This window comes from Simochromis diagramma, unplaced genomic scaffold, assembly GCF_900408965.1.
Source record: "Simochromis diagramma unplaced genomic scaffold, fSimDia1.1 OVJJ01000483.1, whole genome shotgun sequence".
In the NCBI taxonomy this organism is placed as follows: domain Eukaryota; kingdom Metazoa; phylum Chordata; class Actinopteri; order Cichliformes; family Cichlidae; genus Simochromis; species Simochromis diagramma.
The window spans coordinates 3,221,710-3,244,619 of record NW_024386835.1 but is presented as its reverse complement, the minus strand read 5'-3'; the positions used below and the strand labels follow the sequence as shown (position 1 = coordinate 3,244,619).

Genomic DNA, 22,910 nt, shown 5'->3' with positions numbered 1-22,910 from the left:
TAAAACAAAACCAGCCATTTATAAAATAAAACATATATTTTATTTTATTTTTAAAGTATTGTTGAGTCGGTCACGCTACTTCTTTTCTTATCACATGCAAAGAAAGTTGGATGTAGACATAAAAAACGCAAACTGTAAAATCAAAAGGGGAAAAATAAAAAAAAACTACAAACGGCATCGCTGTCTCTCGGCACTGCGCAGGTTAAATATTTCTCTCCGTATTCATTCTCACGTTTGATTGGTCGAGGAGGCGGGACTTCCGACAGCGCTGGCTTGGCATAAAGTGGCATAGTTCACCTCCTTAAAATTGGAAGAAAAGCCGAAGAACGACGCGTTACAAGTTATAAAACAGTAAGGAATCATTATAAGACAGGAGGACTTTGAATAGTGTGGGTATAAACTCTATTGTATCCATGTTTACGTCATATAATCAGCCACAAAGCAAGATAATGTTGTGGCGCTGAAGCAGCTAGCCGGCCAACAGAGTCCTGTCTGTAGTTTGGGAAATGCAGTGTCGTGTTTGGGGAAGGCTCGTAAATTAGTAAATCGTAGTGGTTAAAAGGCAGGAAACAAAGTGATAGTACGACCTTACGGCTTTCACATTTATTTTCTTTGGCAAAACAAAAACCAAAGAACGCACGCATATATATTATATGCATGATAGTGACTCGTATTTTACAAAGGTTTCAGTAGTGTATGGCAGCATTTTTAGACTTTTTCAACTCTGCGCATGTCTGTATAATGACCCACCTCTGACTCAGTGAAAAGAAAATATCCACATCACCGTTCACGACAAATATACCTCTGTAGTAAAGGGTGAATTTGAATTTCAGAAAAGAAAAATATAACTTTGTGTGTGTAATGTCACGTGAGTCGGCACGGCTTTGATTATAGACTTGATAATATTACTTTCTTATAATAGTCTTATAATATTCTTATAATATTAGAAAGTAGTATCACCGAGGTAGACCTGAGACATCAGCCGATTGGGTAACTAACAGGTGAAGTGCAAATCTATTTGTCATTTATAATACAAAACTTTCTGTTTCAACTCCTGCTTTTTAAGCTTTTCAGTTTCAGTTTTTTGTCTTGTTTGATAGTAATCTGAATATTATAAGAATAAAGTATAGTTTAGGAAAAAATATGTGTACTCGCATCCTTTTACTAGTAAGTGATTTGCCTTTATATTATCAGCACGTAATAAAGAAAAGTGAGCAAGAGACAAAGTGAATCTGGGAGTCATGTATTCATGGGAATCTTGAGATGAGACAGTCTATTCTTGAGTCAGCCCCAGTTCGGTTAGCGTGTAGGTCGCCCACGGGAAAAACCTGTCCGTCACGGGCCAACACAATGGGGGGGCTCACGTTCGTGCCTGTTGGCAGGGTGAAGTCCCTGTCCAGGCCTTTGCTTGTCTTTGGAAAGTAGGATTAAATGTGAACGGAAAAACAGAGTCTCCTCACAGGAAGGGTTTGGCCTGAGGATCAAACCCAAGTCCTTCGTATTGTTTGATTGCACAATATTGTGGTCAGAAATCATTACTGTTTTATTAAGGAGGTCCTGTGCTGCCCCTGAATTTCCCAAACTTATACTTTTGGTGACTGCATTTATATTTAATTTTTCCTCATAAACTCATGTCAGTTATATAGTAACTAAACCTCTGTGCCTTGTAGACGATAGAGTCAGCGTAAAAACACTTCTTGTTCATAATTTGGTGGAGTGGTCCACTTTTACAGTAACATTTGGTGTTTTAAAACCAAGTATTTTATCTCAGATGTGCTCTTTGTGTTCTAGATTGTGATGGTTTTCAGACATGGACGACATAAACCTTCATTATCGCTTTCTAAACTGGAGGAGGCGAATACGAGAAATTCGTGAGGTGCGAGCTGTGCGTTACCGGGAGAGACTCAAAAGGATGTTGAGAGATGGTGACGTACTCAGGTAAAAGCAATGCCACTTTGGGAGATGGAAGAGAACCTTTCTACTGATTTGGCATCCGATTTCACTTAAGTGCTGATTATTACGGATCTCTTTGTAGGTATCATGGGAATTCAGATGAAGTTGGCTGCTTTGTGGCGGCCAGGCCACTGTCGAAAAGAAACCGCTATTTTGAAGTAAGTGCACCAACTTATGCGTTTACTTAAAACACCATTGTGATCATTTTTGTAACCTCGCTGATGTTTGTGTTTTCACTTGTCTTGCCTATTCTGCAACACGATGTACGTGTCCATAACCATGATATCTTGGATTGATTGCCACATTAAAGAACTGAAATTGGGACCAGCTATATGGTTTTAATGGCCACAGTTGGGAACCATTCTTGGGTGTATTCACATCAGGCATCATTACATGGATTTCCCCTCTCGTCTGCTGTCATACACTCACACTACACCTAAAGAAACGGGTGTGTGTACGCTTCAATTTGTCTCAGAAACTTGCTCTCTCTCTCTCTCTCTCTAATTGACTTTTGAAAGTGGTCACACACTGTCCTCTCACCTTACCTGTACATCTGTTAATTAGATATTAACAAGCTCTTTGTATTAAAACTATCATTCCCATGCTCATACACTAATTCCCTGCCAACTGAACTGTACCTGTGCCCAGTTTTTCTCACACTCACACTGGCCAAACACACTGATCTTAGGGGGGTTAAACATGCTCAGGCACAGTGTGGATTGCCTGCTGTGAGTTCACTCTTACTGCTGTGAGTTCACTCTTACTGTTGATTAGTTGATGATGTAATGTTGGAAAGTCCAACAAGTTTTCTGCCACCCTCTTAATTTCTGAGCTGGACTGTTTTCACTGTTTGTTTTTTTTAAATCGAAGACTTCTGTAGACTTTCTCTAGTGTAGGCTTCTCTCAGTTATGACCTCTGTGAATGGAGGTTTTCACATTTCACAAAACCCAATTGGGTATTGAACAAAAAATGTTTTAAATGTATTTTTACTGCGCTGTCATTGTAGTTCAGCGTTAATAAAAAAGCCGTGGGCCCGTTTCCACATGACAGTGCAATTTTAGAAGACTTGAATATATTATGTGTTCATTCTGCAGTATGCAGTTTAATTGATGTGGAAGTTACGTTCAAGTAATGAAAGTGATTGTGCACAGAAGAACTTCTTTTGTGTTGTGTTATGGAACAGAAATGGTGGTCCCGTCTGAGCCTGAAAGTAACTGAATCTAATCATCAGGCACTTGTAAAATATTTAAAACTCTCAATATTCATACAGAGTCTGTCTGTGTTCAGGCCACTCAATCAATATGAATGCACAAAAATACATTGACAACAGTACAAATTAATAATAATTTCTGTTTAATTTTTAATTGTTTTGATTTGGTTGTTGCTACAGTAATTTATTCTTATTTTTTCAAATATGTAAAAAAAAAATGTAAAAAATATTCTCCTTTCCTCTTCCATGCTTTGCACCTGTTGTTGGACTGTTAGCACCAGAGGGAGTTTATAGCCAGCAAGGCTTTCTGTCACTCACTATATAGTAACATACAGTGTTTCTGGGAATGCAAGAAGTTATCAGCACATTTTATAAACTGCTCATTTATACACTGAGCCTACAACTACACAATTGTGTAATTGCACACATTAAACAAAGAGTAGCTAGAAGAAATAAAACCTTGTTATTGTCATAGGATTTTATTAAGTATTACTTACATATGAGGTTGCCTGTGATTGTAATCTGATAGCTCTATTGTAAATAGTGTAGTCATGTGGCTAGGTGCTTTACCAGGTCTCGACTCTCTCAAGTGTTAATGCTACAAGATGACACTAAAAGCTCAAAGCACAATGATGCAGAGTTACAACAATGAGTCGTTTTTTAATATATATATATATGAAAAGATTATGAGTTCACGAGTGACGCATGAACTGTTAAACAGAATAGACAGACTCCTAAAGGTGAGAAAAAATTGATTATCAATTATGTGTTATTATGAGTGTAAAGGTGAGGCTGTGTTTTACCCATCGGTTAGGGTTAGATTCCTATCATCACCTATTGTCTGGGTAGTGACTGAAAGAATGAGGTTATGGATATTAGCAGCGGGAATGAGTTCCCTTTAAGGGTGGCTGGACTCTATAGAGTTTCTATAGCTTCTATGAGGAGCTTGGTCGTTGGTCACCATGAGTGGCTTGGAGTAGGATGTCTCTTAGGTGAGGTGTTTCGAGCACAACCTACTGGAAGGAGCCCACAGCGCAGTCTGAGGACTCGCTGGCGAGATTATATCTCTTTGCCTGCTTGGGAGCACCTATGGGTGTCCCCACCCGGATGAGCTGGAAGACGTGGCTGGGGAAAGGGAAATCTGGGCTTCTCTGTTTATAATGCTGCCCCCACAACCCGAACCCAGAAAATCAGCAGAAGATAGATAGACGATTAGATGGATGATTCAGTTTGGTGGTTGCCAAAGGATCAAACATCCACAGTCACTGTGTGGCTGAAAAATACAAACATTAATTTCTTGTACTTTTAATTTTGAAACTGTGTAATAGGAAGTTCAGTCTTGGCACTCCCTCTTTATTTTGTGTGACACAAGAAGACTTGGCAGGTCCCTTTCGTTTTTGGAGTCATGATGAGAGATGAATCATGAAACTTCATGGAAAAATGATGCCTTTGAGAAACGAAGATGTTTCAGCTTGCAGTGGTGATTTGTGGAATCACTTGGCAGGTTTTTCCTTTGTTTTGTTTTTTTATATTCTGTGCTGTTGAAGCCAGATTCTCAAAGTCATACTTGCATGTTTTTGAAACAACACTGTACATATTTCCAGTAGCTGTAATTTTCAGCTCATTCAGTTTACCAGGTTTCACTTGAGGGTTCATTTTTTCTTTTGAACCTACGTTTTTGAATCAAGGGAGGACCTTGAAAGATCCCATGATTCAAAATATTTGTTCTTGAAGCTTCAGTACATGATAGCAATCACATTTAATCATAATTCATGCTACAAAGAAGAAAACTCACTTTATCTAAAGGTAGCTAGTGTCATTTCATTTAATTAAAAAAATGATTTTTTAAATTATTGTGAGTATTCTAGAAAAATATTTGCAAAATCAAACTTCACATTTCTAGCAAATGATTGTCAATTTTGCCAGCTAATGAGGGAAGATATAGCTAAAGTTAGCTAACTACGTAGGTTAGTATTTGCCATCTTCAGCATGCAATTTTTTTAAGGATATGTTTGTGTACTCGAAGGCTACAAAATGCCTCTTTCTTCGTAGGGCTGCCAGATTTTACTGTCAGCATCAATAGATTCTGATTCTGATCATTTACTTGAAAACTTCTTTAATCAGCACCAGCAAAAGTACCCAGTTGGGTCTCCATTATACTTGTTTTGTAATTTAAAAAAAGAAAAACAGATACTCAGTGTTTAAGTTTCGGTGGTAACTTTTGAGCTGTCGAGTCTGATGATTCAGTCACTTAATCCCTGACAAATCAGTTCATAGTTCAAATAGTCACAGCTCATTTCAAGTCATGCACCCTGTATTTATTTTACATTTTCTGGTAATCTACATACTGTACAACATAAAAATCCCAGGACAGTGAATGTATCAGAATCTGCCATGTTCAAACTTGCCAACACACACACATCCTGCTTGCTCTGACGTAGAGTGAAAAAGTAACCAGCCCTCAAGACTGATACTTTCATGTGCTTCACCCTAGTGACTCACTGTATGGGAGTTACCTTGGAGGAGGAAGAATACAATTTGCACAAATGGGCTTTTCAACTAATAAATGATTAAGTGGATGCTAATTGTTGGCCTGATTGCAGATTTTAGGGTTCACCCACATGTTTTCCAGTAGAACAAAAAAAGAAATAAATATTGCTTCTTACTTTCAGGAGATGAGTGCTGAGGTCATGGGAAAAACTTAAAAAGTTTCCTTTTCTCTTTGCCCTGGATTTGCCAGCAGTGCTCCAGTTGCATTGTGTCCTTTAAGGGTTCCCCGGGGATGATGACATATGGTCACCATTTAGTTATCATAACAGTGGTGCAGCCCAGCTCGTTACTTAAGAGTATTCACTTTGAACCATCGTGTGGGGTTGTACAAAGATCTGGGATCAAGTTGGTTTGGAAACGTTATGAAGTGAAAAGACGAAGAGTGCAAGTCCAAAATAAAACATGTAACAGCATGTAAAAAATCTGCAGTAGTGGCAAACAAACCTGCAGGACCCTAGCAGTTGGTTTTTCAGATCAGTTTCTGTGCTGTGATAAAATACTTAAAAACTCTTACCTAGTAGGTAAAACTCCGTTGAATAAAATGTATTAATAACAACAGGCTATACATGATCAGATATCCATCAGCATTTGTTTTAGTGCTGTTCTTTACTTTATGACTCAATAAGGACTCATAAACAAAAGATGTTTATGTTGGCGCAAAAGTACTAACGTTCCATTAGAACCAGGTTCATATTGGTTCTAAATACAATATTTTACATGTATTATATTATACAAATATTAACATGCTAAACATGCTAGTCATTAACATCTCTTTTAGTCATCAGCATTATAATACATTATGCAAGAATTAGCTTCTGGTTATTTGTGAACATGTGTCTTTTTCTTAGTGATTAAATTGGCCTTGTCCTCCAACTGCCACCATAAGACAAGATATGCATATGCATCCTTTAACCTCACTGCTTGGTCTCATACTGCAGCTCTTCTAAATACTGTCTCACTTTTTTTTTTATAAAAGCATCTTTACATTTCAAAGTATAATAACTTTGTTTCTATATCACATTTGAAAATGGAATTGAAAATTCAAAAGGCAAAAAAAGACAAAACTAAAAAATATAAGTCACATTTAAGATAAAGTTTAAAGATAAGAACATAGGACACAAAAATGCAAAGCTCAACAAGTTAATATGAAATATAGTACAAGATGAGTAATGATAATAATTCTTAATTAAAAAAAGACAAGATCATTGTGTTGCAGGAAGCAGTTTAATAAAAGTCACTGATTCTGTTGCAGGTTGTTTCAAAGCTTTTGGATTTAGGAGCAGCTAGAAGGACCACACACTTTCTTCTTAATGCCATTAAAAAGTGATTTTAATAGATGGTAAAAGTGCTTTTGGTCTTTTCAGGTGACTATAATCGAAACAGGAGTGAGGGGAATGATTGCTGTCGGTTTGGTGCCTCAGTTTTACAAACTGGATCATCAACCAGGCTGGCTACCAAATTCTGTGGCTTTCCATGCTGATGATGGCAAGTATGTGACAATTATTTTCTTTACAGTTACATTCATGATATGGATATGCTCCACATTAAAGCACTTTTAGCAGTGTGTGCTCATGTGTCAGTCATGATTGAGGAACCAGAAACATAGCTCTTTCGTTTGAATACTTTTGGGAACAGCCTGAAGGAGCAGAATAAAATGCTTTCAGCAACTGGACGAAGAATAGTCGATCTGTACATCAGGATTTATTGAGCAGGTGTGGTTATGTACTTTGTGAAGGTTTCCTGTATGTTCCCTTCAAAAGAATGAAGTGCGAAGTGATGAAAACTTACCAAGGGCACGCTGACCTGGAACTGAAAGCCATCAGCATGGCTTATCAAGCATGTTTTAATTTTTTTGGATCATTAGTTTTCAGTTTTATATCGTGTGTTTTTGTTTGAGCTTTGACAGTAAATGATTGGAAAGAGAAAGAGAGCGAGACATACAGTGGGGCAAAAAAGTATTTAGTCAGCCACCGATTGTGCAAGTTCCCCCACTTAAAATGATGACAGAGGTCAGTAATTTGCACCAGAGGTACACTTCAACTGTGAGAGACAGAATGTGAAAAGAAAATCCATGAATTCACATGGTAGGATTTGTAAAGAATTTATTCGTAAATCAGGGTGGAAAATAAGTATTTGGTCACCTCAAACAAGGAAAATCTCTGGCTCTCACAGACCTGTAACGTCTTCTGTAAGAAGCTTTTCTGTCCCCCACTCGTTACCTGTATGAATGGCACCTGTTTGAACTCATCATCTGTATAAAAGACACCTGTCCACAGCCTCAAACAGTCAGACTCCAAACTCCGCCATGGCCAAGACCAAAGAGCTTTCGAAGGACACCAGGAAAAGTATTGTAGACCTGCACCAGACTGGGAAGAGTGAATCTACAATAGGCAAGCAGCTTGGTGTGAAAAAATCAACTGTGGGAGCAATCATCAGAAAATGGAAGACATACAAGACCACTGATAATCTCCCTCGATCTGGGGCTCCACGCAAGATCTCATCCCGTGGGGTCAAAATGATCATGAGAACGGTGAGCAAAGATCCCAGAACCACACGGGGGGACCTGGTGAATGACCTGCAGAGAGCTGGGACCAAAGTAACAAAGGTCACCATCAGTAACACACTACAACGGCAGGGAATCAAATCCCGCAGTGCCAGACGTGTTCCGCTGCTGAAGCCAGTGCATGTCCAGGCCCGACTGAAGTTTGCCAGAGAGCACATGGATGATACAGCAGAGGATTGGGAGCATGTCATGTGGTCAGATGAAACCAAAGTAGAACTTTTTGGTATAAACTCAACTCGTCGTGTTTGGAGGAAGAAGAATACTGAGTTGCATCCCAAGAACACCATACCTACTGTGAAGCATGGGGGTGGAAACATCATGCTATGGGGCTGTTTTTCTGCCAAGGGGACAGGACGACTGATCCGTGTTAAGGACAGAATGAATGGGGCCATGTATCGTGAGATTTTGAGCCAAAACCTCCTTCCATCAGTGAGAACTTTGAAGATGAAACGAGGCTGGGTCTTCCAACATGACAATGATCCAAAACACACCGCCCGGGCAACAAAGGAGTGGCTCCATAAGAAGCATTTGAAAGTCCTGGAGTGGCCTAGCCAGTCTCCAGACCTCAACCCCATAGAAAATCTGTGGCGGGAGTTGAAAGTCCGTGTTGCTCGGCGACAGCCCCAAAACATCACTGCTCTCGAGAAGATCTGCATGGAGGAATGGGCCAAAATACCAGCTACTGTGTGTGCAAACCTGGTAAAGACCTATAGTAAACGTTTGACCTCTGTTATTGCCAACAAAGGTTATGTTACAAAGTATTGAGTTGTATTTTTGTTATTGACCAAATACTTATTTTCCACCCTGATTTACGAATAAATTCTTTACAAATCCTACCATGTGAATTCATGGATTTTTTTTTCACATTCTGTCTCTCACAGTTGAAGTGTACCTCTGGTGCAAATTACTGACCTCTGTCATCATTTTAAGTGGGGGAACTTGCACAATCGGTGGCTGACTAAATACTTTTTTGCCCCACTGTAGATTATGACAGCGGTCCCCAACCTTTTTTGCGCCACGGACCGGTTTATGCTCGACAATATTTTCACGGACCGGCCTTTAAGGTGTCGCGGATAAATACAGCAAAATAAAACTAGTATCGGTACCGAAAAAAATTAAATTTATTCATAACACACGTGAAAAGACCCAGGAAAACCGAGTAAACGATAAAAACGATAACAAAATAACGCTGAAAACCGATAAAAACCCTGAAAACTATACATTTCACACCTGAGCCTCAACTCTCGCGGCCCGGTACCAAACGACTCACGGACCGGTACCGGTCCGAGGCCCGGGGGTTGGGGACCGCTGGATTATGACACAACTTCTTACTTTTACAGTTGCACATAATGCAGTACCTTAGATCCTTAGATCAATGACTTAAGGCGTTTTCATCTGATTTTTTTATTTTTTTGTAAAGATAGAAACAGTGACTGTAGCGAGGTAAATGGCCTCTCCTTTTTGTCTCTCTGCAGGCTGTATAATGGCAACACTGTAGGACAGCAGTTTGGTCCAAAATGCTGCAGAGGTGACAGAATCGGTTGTGGAATATCACTAGATGGTGAAGATGGACAGTTAACAGTGTTTTTCACCAAGAATGGTCACGAAGTAAGTAGTGCACCCCATAAGTGCCTTTGTATCACTTTACACAGATTTCATATATTCTCGCTGCTAATCTCTTAAAAACTGTCTGATTGTGTGCTCAGGTTGGCAATGTGGAGATCCCAGCATCTCCCGATGGTCTCTACCCTGCAGTGGGGATGCACTCTTTAGGTGAAGAAGTGCTGCTGGACCTGAATGCTGAATGGGGAATGGAGGAGGATGATGGACAGATGATAGTTGACAGTCACGAAGAGGACTGGGCTCGTCTCCATGATGTCAAGGTCACTGGCACGGTAAGTCCTTTGGAACAGGTTGGCCTTGAGGACGTGATGCTAAATTGCGTAACATGAGCCACTTCACTGAGCAACAAAGCAGCGTAGATAATGAAAAATATCAGGTGGTGTGGAATAGAAAATGAACGGAGCTTCATATGTCTCTTGAGGATAGCAGCTTGGAGCTATATTGGCAGCTAATGGCATAATACACTAAAATCTTCTAGCAGACTGTCAGAGCTGTATTGTAAGTAATGTAGGAAAAAGAAAGTATAGATCAAACATACAGTGTTGTCTGGTTCTGCTGAACTGGATGTGGTAATCTTTTCAAACTGTCCATCGTGTTATTGCTAAATCAGGAAGAATCATGACTCTAACCCTAACTAACCCTTGCAAGATCCAGCATGTTCAGACACCATCTGAGTCTTCTTAAAGTGATTTAAAGTAAGAGAATCAATTAAAAAATATAACATAATGTTATGTGGTGTAAGCCTTTATCTAAGTATTAATTATTATGAATAGAGGCAAACAGGATAATACATAACTTTATAGCAGTACAGTAACTGTTTGTAACTATTACGATGGCTCAGTGGTTACCAAATAGTTGCCTGGGCTTGTGCTGGTTTTCTCTAGGATCTCTGGTTTCTTCTGTCATCACAAAACAAGTTAATGCTCTTAACCCAGGACACTTTCACAAAACAGATTCTAAATCAAAAGACTTTCACTTTGTGGTTAAATACCGGCTCTAAACCTTTAAGAAGCTGTAGCAACTGGTGACAAATACTATACGTTTATGCCCATGTGGCTGGGTACAGCTAAACTATACTGTGCTATAAACCATTTATTCAGTGTTTGTATATTCCTTTAAAAGGGGGCTTTGAATTAAAGAGTTAACATAAGAAATGTGCTCACATGTATAATATCATTGATGGAATTAGTGCATCATCACCCACATTACAACCAAAACGTTGATGTTGTGACAGAAATTGTGACTGCAATATTCAAGATTGTAAAGACAAGAAGTACTAAAGTGAAACAAAGCAATAGAAAAATAAGCAACATTTTCTCCAAGGTGTTCAATGACAACTCTGGCTTTCTACATTTGCCCCCCCTTGACTGCTTGGCTGCAATGTTTTTGTTTGACTCAGCAGTTGATACACACAAAAACTGCACTCTTAGAGTAACCTCCATGCCACCCGCACATTTGTTTATCCATTATTTCTAAAAACATGGCCCTCTCCTGTGTAAGTGCAGGGCCTGCAAGCTGCAGCATGAACAGCCAGCCTGACCTTCAGGAACACAAGTTAAGGATAGCACTAGGATGCCAAAAGCACAACGAGTTTTAACTTAAAAGTTCTTTTTTAATTTATTTAACCAGACAGGTCTTTAAGAAAAAAAATGTTATGGTCCTTTGGCAAAAGGCTAAGCCTCTTGAGGATTTCACACACAGCATTGCAAGGATTCATCGTTTTGATTATGCATCCTAGGTCTATAGCAATACTTTTTAGCTTTATAGAGTCTGACTATAATATATGTTTGTGAACTTCTCTTACACAATCAACAGTTGAGCAATCAGAATCAGCACACAGGCACAGCTTAGGTCCCTAAATATTCTTATCTATATCAGATGTTATCAAAGAGCCTAGCAACCACCTGTCAGTGTGATAAAGTGACCCATTTGTAGCATTTGTGTACTTACAACACCTTCTAAAAGCATCATATCATTTTTATTTAGTGACAGTAATTTCTCATTTTAGCCACAAAAATCAAAATATGAACAATATCTTGCGATGTCTTCATGTTGCTTAGCAAATACCTAAATGGGATAACATGCGCATGCATTAGTGAGACTAACTATAAAAGACTGAGATGATCAACCTTTATCTTAAATTAAAGCCATTCTATGTGAATCTCCATATACAGATGGGCAGTTATCAAGCTTCCCTAGTGCTGCAGTTACATTATGTTTAAGCACTTGGCATTATCTCAGAATCGAGTAACTAAAGTCCTGCCAGATTTCCAACGTAACTTCTGTTCTGCTAATCTCAAAAACACAGTGAGGTCCATATGTTTTTTAAACAAAGGCACAATTTTGGTGCAGACATTTAGATTTGATTCAACAAAAGTTGAATGGCTGTGTGTGGGCACGCAGACAGACATCCGCTGTGGCACATGTCTGTCTGCTGCTGGGTCTTGCTTTTGCTTTACTGCAGTAGGTATGGAGTTGTTGGTATTATGTGTCACGTTAGTATCATTCTGTTACTCACTTTATTTTGTTGCTACTGACAACAGCAACAGTGGATCATTGCCAGTGGTATCAGTAAGAACGCCGCAGGACTTTTAAGATTGTATTCAATCAGAACTAATTCCTCAGATGTTTGGGTTTCTTTATCTACTTGAATCTCATTTTCGTTTTTCACAACAATATTATATCATCAAGTTCAATATTGTCATGAGCTGAAATCGGCACAGGTATTTATAGGTTACTGAATGATTAACTAGCAGCTGTAATCCAGATGATAGCTGTGAGGAAAAAAAGAAGAACAAAAAAAATTCAACTTCTCCAGAACTTAATCAGGAGTAAATACTGATTTAACAAATAATAATTTAGATAAGATTTAAGAATGCAAAATGGCATCACAATAAAAATTTAATCCCACTTGTTCGTTGTGACAAAAAAAATAGGAGTTCACTGGGTAACTGTTTTATTTTTAATGAGATTTTAGGCAGAGCACTTCTGGCTTTTTTAACTGATGAAGGTATCTTCAGATGGTCATATTATGTGCACATGTCCTCATCTGCTCTGATGACATTTTAATGGGTCCTGTGGAGAGAGAATGAAATTAGTAGGGCTGAGTTTCTTGGCTGCATGTACGACCCAGACAGTTAAATGCATAGATGACAAATTAATTTCTGTCATAGAAAGAAAGATACGCACAGCGTTGCAGCCTGGGTTTTACCAGCAACAACCGAAGCGTTAAGTTTTCAGCTCGTCCATCAGCCAGCTCTGAATACCCTTTGGGAATTTCATGAAGTTTGGTTTAGATGTTCACTTGGCCTCAGTAATTATAACAAAATTTCCAAGATAAAATAAGTGGTAGTGTTTCATATCCAAAAGGTCAAAGGTCTTAGATATGGATATGAACTTTAGCTTGACTGGTTGGTGTAACACTGGTTTCTTCTTGCATTAATGTTAGATGGAAACATGCTCTCTCTTTAGCGAATGTTTATAGCAACCTGAAACAGAAGCTGTAATCAAGCTGGTGCAGAATCAGACATGCTTGCACTAGCAGTCAAATATAATGTAGTGGTTATAATCATTCGGATAAACTTTCTTTCTCCAGTTTTGTCTTTTAAGCTGTCAGAGTGACACATGCAATTTGACTGACCACCCACTTGACTAAAGCAACACTGTTTAAATTCAACTATTGGAGAAATTATTTTGGAAAGTCTCAGTAATCTCTGTAGGCTTCTAAAGCTTTTGCAATAAATTCTGAAAGTAGTGATTCATGTAAAGGTAGGTCCATGTTTTTGGACAGTAACACGTTTTTGTTATGTAATTTTGGTCTTTGTAACAAACAATTGTTATAAACAAAACAACCAAGATGTTGTGAAGTGCAGATTTTCAGATTTAATTCAAGGGGTTTAGCAAAAATGTGGCATTAACAATAGCATTTTCTACATGGTCCCTCATTTACAGAGGCACAAAAGTAATTGGACTGATAAACCGTTTTATGGCCGGGTGAAGTCTGTTCACTCAATATTCAAAATATATTACGCAGATGAATTTGCATTTTGTATCTGTTCTCTGAAATTCTCAATACAAGGTCCAGGGACATGGCAGCACAAGTGAGGGAGACCATTGTGGGGTTGAAAATCCAAAATAGATGGCAGAGAAATGGGAAAAAAAACTTCAGGAGAGGCCAAAATCAACAGTACATTCTTAAAAAGAAGGAATGACCAGCTCAGCAACACCAGAAAGCCTGAAAGGCCACCAAAGATAACTAAAGTACATGATGACAGAATTATATCCATGTTTAAGAAAAACAACAACAACATCTAGCCAAGTGAAGAACACTTTCGAGGACGTAAGTCTACAGTCAGGAGACACTTGAATGTAAATAGAGAGGGTTTAAACAAGGTTACTCAGAGAACAAGAAGGCCAGATTAGACTTTGCCAGGAAACATCTAAAAGAGGCTGCACAGATCTGGAAAAAAGTTTTTAGACAGATGAAATCAAGATTAGCTTGTACCAGAATTATGGGAACAAAAAAAAATGTATGAAGAAGGAGAGAAACTACTCATGATCCAGAGGATATCGGTCTTATCTGTCATGTCGACATGCAGAGACAATGTTATGGCATGGCATGCATGGCTGCCAGTGTAACTGGACCACTAGTGTTTATTGATGATCTGACTGCTGATAGAAGTAAAAGGATCAATTCTGAAGGATATGGATAATGACTATACTGCAGAAGTAACCCAAAAGTTTCATAAGGCAAAGAAATGTATTAACTTAATGCAGAGACAACAAGCAGCAACTGGAGGCGGCTGCAGTTCAGGCCTGGCAGAGCATTTCAAGAAAGGAAACAGCATTTGGTCCACGGGTTCTAGACTTCTGGCAGTCCAAGACTGCAAAGACTGCAAGACTGCATCCTCGAAAAAAAAATCCTCGTATTCATAATTGTGTTGCTTTGATATGCTAAATTAATATTCATCATCTTAAAGTGAGGGACTGTGTATTAAAATGGCTGTTTCCCAAACAGCCATTCAACTTTTGTTGAATCAAATCTAAATGTCTGCACCAAAATTGTGCCTTTGTTTAAATAACATATGGACCTCACTGTGTTTTTGAGATTAGCAGAACAGAAGTTACGTTGGAAATCTGGCAGGACTTTAGTTACTCGATTCTGAGATAATGCCATGTGCTTAAACATAATGTAACTGCAGCACTAGGGAAGCTTGATAATGTAACTCGCCTCTAGTCAGCTGTAGCATCAAATCCTGAATGTGGTGAATTGACAGAAATTGTGTTTAGGTGCTTGGTGATTTATGTATAAGAGTGAAATACAACTTCATGTTTATTTTATCCTTTAAAATTACCTATAGACACATTTTTCATATTTAAAGGTATAAAGTACCTTGCTACCTAATCAGATTCATCTTGATACTGTTTTCAAAGTAATGTCTGCATGTAATATTATATGACTTCTCCTACTAGCTGTGCATGTTTAACATGTCTGATGGGTCATGTCTGCAGCTGCTGGAGTACGTAGGGAAAGGGAAGAGCATCGTGGATGTGGGCTTGGCTCAAGCCCGTCGGCCTCTAAACACACGCTTCCATTACTATGAGCTGGAGATCACAGATGCTGGAGAGAAGTGTTATATTGCACTGGGGCTGGCACGCAGGGTAAGAGGCTCCTCGTTACAGTCATCACGATAATGATCACATGTCACTAACATTGATACAAGGGTTAATTTACTATACACACACCGTGGTTATCTGTCAGTAAAGAAAACTTCACTTTGCCCCTCTAACACCTCGTCATCGCTCTCCCTCATTTGCCCCACTGCTCTCACTGTTTCCAGTCTAAGTGATGGATGACCGAAAGAGGAAAAGCTAACAACAGAATAAATATTGTCTCATTTTACCGCTACATCTGGTTTTCCATAGAAGGTTGTTCCATATGCATGCTAACATGTTTACTGACTGCCCTCCTGAATAGGAAAGTTAGTCCTACTTCTTCTATATTTCCAAATAGTCAATCATTGTAGATTAGCAAAACATGATTGCACAAGTTCCTCTGGCTTATCTATCTATCTATCTATCTATCTATCTATCTATCTATCTATCCATCCATCTATCCATCTATCCATCCATCCATCCATCCATCCATCCATCCATCCATCCATCCATCCATCCATCCATCCATCCATCCATCCATCCATCCATCCTTCCATCCATCCATCCATCCATCCATCCATCCATCCATCCATCCATCCATGATCATTTATGTGGAGTAAATCCTACATAAGTGGAAAATGATGTCCTGTGTTTTGAAACTAAATTAGATCTGTTAAATATTTACACATCAGAGATAAAACAAACTGCCTCTGGCCTCATGTGAACTCTGTGCACATCCTGTTTAATACAAATAAAACACTGTAATAATTGCTCAGGCTGCAGCGATTGCATCGTTTGAATGAGTGATATGAAATGAAGTTTGGCTCAGATGTCGTTGTTCTCCGCCAGCTCGCTCGTGCTCGCTGTTCTTAGTTATTGGACGCTAATTGATTGAGCGTCACTCTTCATAATCGCACCACTGCTTTGCCAGCTGGGATAGTGCTCTCAGCTTGGGAGGTAATGGATTGCTGTTGCAGACACCCTTGACGTTAAGCTCCCCCTCACTCCTCTGCTGTTAGTTACTGTGTGTGGGCACGCCGTGCCCTCGGGTCAGACGTCGTGGAGAATAGAGCTCTGTCATTGTGCTGATTGTTTTCCAGGAATTGTTTTTCTCAGTGTGTCTGCGGTTTTAGTGGAGCATTATAAATCCATCAAACGGTCATTCCTGAGGTTAAGTTCCATCCCCCGTCATCTCCTGCGAGATGCATCAGTCTGCTGATGGGAAGTATTACCTCTTGCTGCAAAAATCAAAACAAGGGTCTCTCTTTCTCTCTCTCTCTCTCTCTCTCTCTCTATCTCAAGGTAACAAATGCTTAAGTTACTAGTTGCTCAATCATTGCTTATGTTGGATAAAGGAACACTTGTTTATAGTGCATTCCTTTTGGTGTCACTGTCTGCTATTTACTTGCCTGTGGTATTGTTCCAGTCTTATCTTCTTCACTGCAACGTGCAATTTCTCTACCTGTGACTGTGCACACAATCACTCCAGTGCTCTGTGTACGTGGCTTTGTGCGGATACTTTAACCACCTAAATTTAGGCTAAACATAGACCTATAAAATCAGCGTTAGGCTGGTTTTATTTCAGGTAAAAGAATCCCTTGCAGCTTTGAATAATTGTAAACAGTACAAGAGTTCTGCTGGGCATCTCTGAACAGCACCTTTAGGACGTCTATTATGTCTAAAAAAGTCATGATAAGCATCCCATCTTAGAGAAATAAATGTATATAATAAAACAATCAGCCTAGCAGTAATTTATTCCATCATCAGCCACAGCTAATTTCTTTTTTGATTTTCAGGACTATCCAAAAAACAGACATCCAGGGTTGGAGCAGAGGGTCCATAGCTTATCATGCAGGTGAGAGTGCTCAGTCTGATCCTGATGGTGGATGATTAGGTGTCACTGTCTGAACTCCAATCAAGCCCATGTTTGAGTCCCATTGTCACAATGTTTTTTGTAGTGGACACAATCATTGTGTTGCCATCAGTGACACAGAAAATGGCACCAAACAAATGTTTCCAGCGATCTTAAAAAGGGCTGAATGGTTATTATTCCTGATCATTGCTTTAAGTTGTATTAACGTAATGTTTCTGATTGATTCCTGAGTAGCTCTATTTTACTCCCAGCACTTGGAAAAAGATGTAAACTTCAGAGTGATATTGTTTCAGTGTAATTGGTGCATGGTCTCCCTTATGTCTATGTCTGTTTCCTCTGGTTGCTCTGATTTCCTCCCACAGTCTAAATCATGCAGATCAGGTCAAATGGAAACTCTAAATTGCTTGCTGGAGTGGCCGTGTGTTTGTCCAGAATCACTTCTTTGGAAAATGAATGATGGATATTTCTTTACACTGTTCACTGTTACATGTTGGCAGATGAGAGATGTTGTTTTATATCTTGATATCGGCATTTGTTTCTTTATTATGTAATACTCTTGTTAATGTGGAATAAAGTTGTAATCAGATCCCTTGTTGTTCTTCATAGATGATGGGAAGTTGTTCCACGGCAGTGGGGTCGGGGACCCGTTTGGGCCGCGCTGCCTTGAAGGGGACATCATGGGCTGCGGCATCATGTTTCCGCGTGACTTCAGCATTGATGGCGGAGGTGACGTGTTTATATTGTTCGCACGTTTTTCAAAGTGCCTTCACACGTGCAGCCTCTGACTGTCTTTCTTACTGGGTACTTTCAGATGAGATCGACGACTGGGACTTCGATGGGGTTGCTAAGCCCTTTGAGGTTCACAATGATTTGTATGCAAACAATGAAGATGAGGATGAGGATGAGGGAGAAGATTTAGAGGGGAGGAAGGTCATGGTGAGATCCTTTCACAGTGTGGAAATTCGAATCATTTCTTTACGTTTTGATAGGAAAATGGGAAACAGGTGCAGCAGTTTATTAAAACAATAAAGCCATAAATGAATTTACAGTATATAAGGAAAAAACAGAATTTATACAGTTTTGATGAGTTTGAAAGTCAGTATTTGGTATGATCCCCTTTTACTGCACTCTTAGACAGCTTTCTTATCATTCAGTAGTCTTCAGGAATACTTCTCCAGGCTTCTTCAAGGACATTCAAAGCTCTTCTTTGGATCTTGGCTGCCTTTTGATGATCCCACACTGCTTCAGTAATGTCGAGGTCCAGGCTGTGGGGTGACTGATAGTGTTCCACTGTGTGTTTTTTCTGTCCCGGTATGCTTTTACTGCATTGGCAGTGTGTTTGGGATCATTATCATGCTGAAAAATGATCTGGATTCATCACTCCTTCAGACCTGTTGCCACCGATTTTCAGTCCAGTTCTTGTGTAATTTGGCATACCCCAGCCTTTTCCCTTCCTTAAGAATGGCTTCTTGACAGCGACCCTTCCACTGAGACTGTTTCTGTTGAGGTTTCAGTGAACAGTAGATGGATCAGTTGAAGGGTCAGATGCATCTCTCAGGTCCTGTGTCAGGTCTTCTCAGGTCCCCCTATTTCTTAAGGATTTGACTTTCAGACACTGGTCATCTGCTGTAGATATTTTTTAGACCTGCTATTTCCTTTTTAATCCTCTACTATCTGCTCATTTTTTTAAGTAAACACTACACACAGTGCATATGCCAAGTTTTCAGCTAATGGCACTTTGGGAACAACACTGTAGGTACAAAAATGCAAATATACAATTTTATGTCTGTTAGACTGTGTTATCTTTGGCATTTTTATGTAGATTCAACTAAAATGGGAGCAAAAGTTGTGTTTTTGTGAGAGTTTTCTTGTGCAAAAAGATACCATTTGAAACTATTTATTTTCTAAGCTATCTGTTATGTGTAGGCACAACCCTGGTTCATCCCTTGAGTTAGGGTCACTTTTTTATTGCTTGAACTTGTCTGAAAATGGTGAGGTGCAAGGACTAGAGTGAATAAAAGTAGAAAAAGAAAAACTTTGAAAGACTCTGGAAAGCCTGGAGAGCACTTTAAGAAACTCCAGTAAGGTCTGGCTCATATGGAAGCAAAATATAAAGAAATAAGGGGTGGCTCAAAACTTTTGCACAGTACTGTATATGCCATCTTCCCAGCAGATAGTCTTAATATATCTTCTTTGTTGTTCAGGTGTTCTTCACCCGGAATGGAAAAGTGGTGGGCCGGAGGGAAGTGGCCTTACCTGTAGGAGGCTTCTATCCTACCATTGGCATGATGAGCACTGGGGAGAAGGTCAGAGTGGACCTGCACCCCCTCAGTGGATGAGCAGGGTGGAGGAAATGAGAGCTGAATGGTGAGATTAGAGCAAGGACAAGGGAATGAGCTTCTGTGCATTTTGGAGATCCGATGGTAAAAATCAACAAATTCCAGAATGTTCCCGGAAAAGTCATTCCAGTGTAGAAGCTGAGTGTGGCTCCCTCGTGCTGGAAGAATAAGTTAATATGCTGGCAAAAACTTTTATAAGAATTATGAGTTAATATTAAATATGTGCCTAAAAAATAGCTTTTTTAAAAATTTTATATTTTAAAAAATTGTTAAAATAATCTGAGATTTTTTAGGAATATGGAGTAATGCTGTAGCAATAATACATAAACATCTTAAAGTTAAAAAAAAGGGCATAAAATGTCAAAAAGAGGCTCAACAGAATAATGAATGTGAAAGTCCAGAAAGAGCATGAGCTAACAAATGAACCCTATTACTTATCAGCAATAATGCATGTCAGCAAATGGCACTCTCACAGCCTGCAGCCATCCTGAGCTTATCCTCACAGCTCTGCTGCTTCTTCCTACTTACAGTGAATTACTGACACTCAGTGGTGAGAGTCGCAGTTTAGAAAGAAAATCCTCAGAAAGTCTTCCAAAGAAACAGCTGTGCACTAAATGAACAGTGAGTTTACAGGAAAAACTAGCTGCTCCATTCCTTGTAGGTATGTGTGCTTGTTCTGACATGGAGTCATTACAGCCTATTTTGTGGAAACGGTTCAAGCCACATGCTTTGACAGTTATGAGATAATTAAATTTAATAGCAATTTGTTGAAATTACATCAAAACTGTTTAATGGCCTTTAATTGCTGTGTTTTTGAAAGCTGTTTAAATAAGCAGAAATATTCTGTAACTCTCTGTGTTGTTTACCTTTTTTGAAAATCTGCTATGATTAAAATCGAAACCATGTGAGAGGAAGAAGCTCAAATAGATTTGGGTGACAGTATGAGGTTCATAGTCCTGTTTATTCACTTCCCTTGAATGCTTGAGTGCTTGGTGTCAAAGTGTAACTACATACATGTTCTTTACTTTTTTCCATCAACCAACCAAGAAAATCACAGATGTTTATATCAATGAAAAGAAATGCCAAACTCATTGGAGACTTCTGATGTTTTCAGGGGGGAAAAAATTATGTAATCCTCATATTGAGTGTGTTTTCTATGGATCATCATTAAGTGTTTTAGAAATGCATATCAAATGTCTCCAAAGGAAAACTCTGAAGAGCAATTCTCAGTTATCAAACTCTGTCAGGGCAAGAATTAAGGCCTTATATTTGCATAAAGTGAATTTCTCACTAGTTGGACTGTTGGCCTACAGATCTGAATGTGTAAAAAGAAGCCATACTGTAATACTACTTGCTGCTCTCAGGTATATTTGAAAATCAAATTTGAAAATGATATGTTGTCTTTTTTTTCTGCAGTGATGTTATCTTGGGCTGTACTTTGAATTCAGCCAAACGTTTTCATGTTCACCCCCTTTTTTTTTCTTGCGTCACATTATTTTCCACTATAATCTATTACAAAAGTCTTTTGTTAAGAAATCTCTGCATTTCCTCTGCCAATAGTTAAGTTGTAGCAGAAGACGGTGCATTTGTGTTACAGGTTGTGAGATGTTCATAAAAATATGGCAGTGGGTCTTCATTTGCTGATAACTCCACCATTTAAAGTTTTTAATTTTATCTCCAGTTCTGTAAATTAAGTCTTTTTATCAGCTGCAGTTGCACCGTCAATCAGTGAAGTCAAAACACCTTACAGTAGAATATTGATCACCTTTAGATATCAAACAAGTGCCTCCATGCGGGTGTTGGAATTGATTCGTGTAGATGTTTTTAGGCAGAAACTTCTTATGGATCTTGTGCATCCCAGATGTTTTTGTTTCTTTTTGGTCAGCAAATATTTAATTATGCTCCATTGCTGCTACTTGTGTGCTGACATAACGTTTAGCATACTGTCACATCAGCATGTACTGTAAACCATTTTGGTGACCATGCCTAGCAGGAGCTGTTGCAACAGACCTATCCTGCCCTCACATCCCTTCTTATATATGTTCTTCTTTCATATCGAATTCACTTTTTTGTATTTTTTTGTCGTCTCTTAAAGCAATCAGATAAATATGCCAAAAATGTTAATAAAATATTTAAAGTCATCACACTACTGACTACATTTTTCTCTTTCCTCTTCCCTTCAGGTTTAATTTTAATGAGCATTCTGTGCTGGCTGCTAACTTTAAATCTTAAGACTAACTTCACTTTTTTAATGCCAGCAAAAAAAAGTTGTGTTTCTTCATGTAGATGAAATGTTTTTCTGGTTAAATCTTTTTATTCAGCATTTTTTTTTTTTTTTTTTAAATGGAGATCATAATAATAGGTTTTTCAGATAAACACAACGTTTATGGGATGATTAAGGTAAATATCTTTCTAAGCACCTACACTGGTTAGATAGCAGAAAAGCTGTAAGATGACAGTAAACATTGGATGTTATTCATTCAGTATAAAGGGATAAAGTTCATATTTATCACAAATTAGAGCTTTTTCTTTGGCTCACTGTGAATCACAGATTGTCAGTTCTCAAATGGAAATCAATGACCTTGCCAGCATCAATAGCACTCATTCCGAGATAAATTAAGAACGATGATGTATTCTGACTGGTCTGAAACTGAATAAAATTAAAGACCATGACACAACGGTCAGGTCGGCAACCTGCGGCTCCGGAGCCGCATGCCGCTCTTTAATCCTTTTAGTGCGGCTCCGCGTGGTTTGGGAAAATAAATGATTTTTTTAATTAGCGGAAGTGTATTTTATTTATGTTAGTTCTTTTTAACTTGTAGTTCTAAATTGGAAGATTACTGTGATATTGAAATATAAATATAAAATTATATTCTATTAGTTTTTGATCGCTCAAAATAAGCGTCACACTTGCGGAAGCCGGTGTACCCGCAGAAGCGCCGTGCATTTATCGAGACTTTCAACCCCAGGTAGGCTAATTATCGATCTTCGGATCCACATTATGTCAGCAGCTGTTCTCCACCGTGAACTATGTTCAAAACAAACACTGCTCACGCCTCACAGATGACAGCTTACAGTCCTGTGTAAAGATGAAAGTGACTTTGTACAGCTCCGATTTGCAGATGCTGTGCGCAGAGGTTCAG

The 22,910-nt window shown here is 38.9% G+C and overlaps 1 protein-coding gene across 1 annotated transcript; it reads left to right on the top strand.

The window, feature by feature from the left end:
* The first annotated feature begins 225 nt into the window (after positions 1-225).
* Positions 226-21,913, top strand: LOC120731725 (SPRY domain-containing protein 3-like). The gene is given in 12 exon segments (XM_040028903.1): positions 226-351; positions 1,792-1,938; positions 2,036-2,111; positions 7,079-7,203; positions 9,753-9,885; positions 9,984-10,172; positions 15,412-15,561; positions 17,352-17,375; positions 17,377-17,410; positions 18,035-18,154; positions 18,240-18,364; positions 19,633-21,913. Coding segments are annotated over 11 exon segments (1,239 nt in total). The 5' UTR covers positions 226-351; positions 1,792-1,810; the 3' UTR covers positions 19,768-21,913.
* The last annotated feature ends 997 nt before the right edge of the window (positions 21,914-22,910 follow it).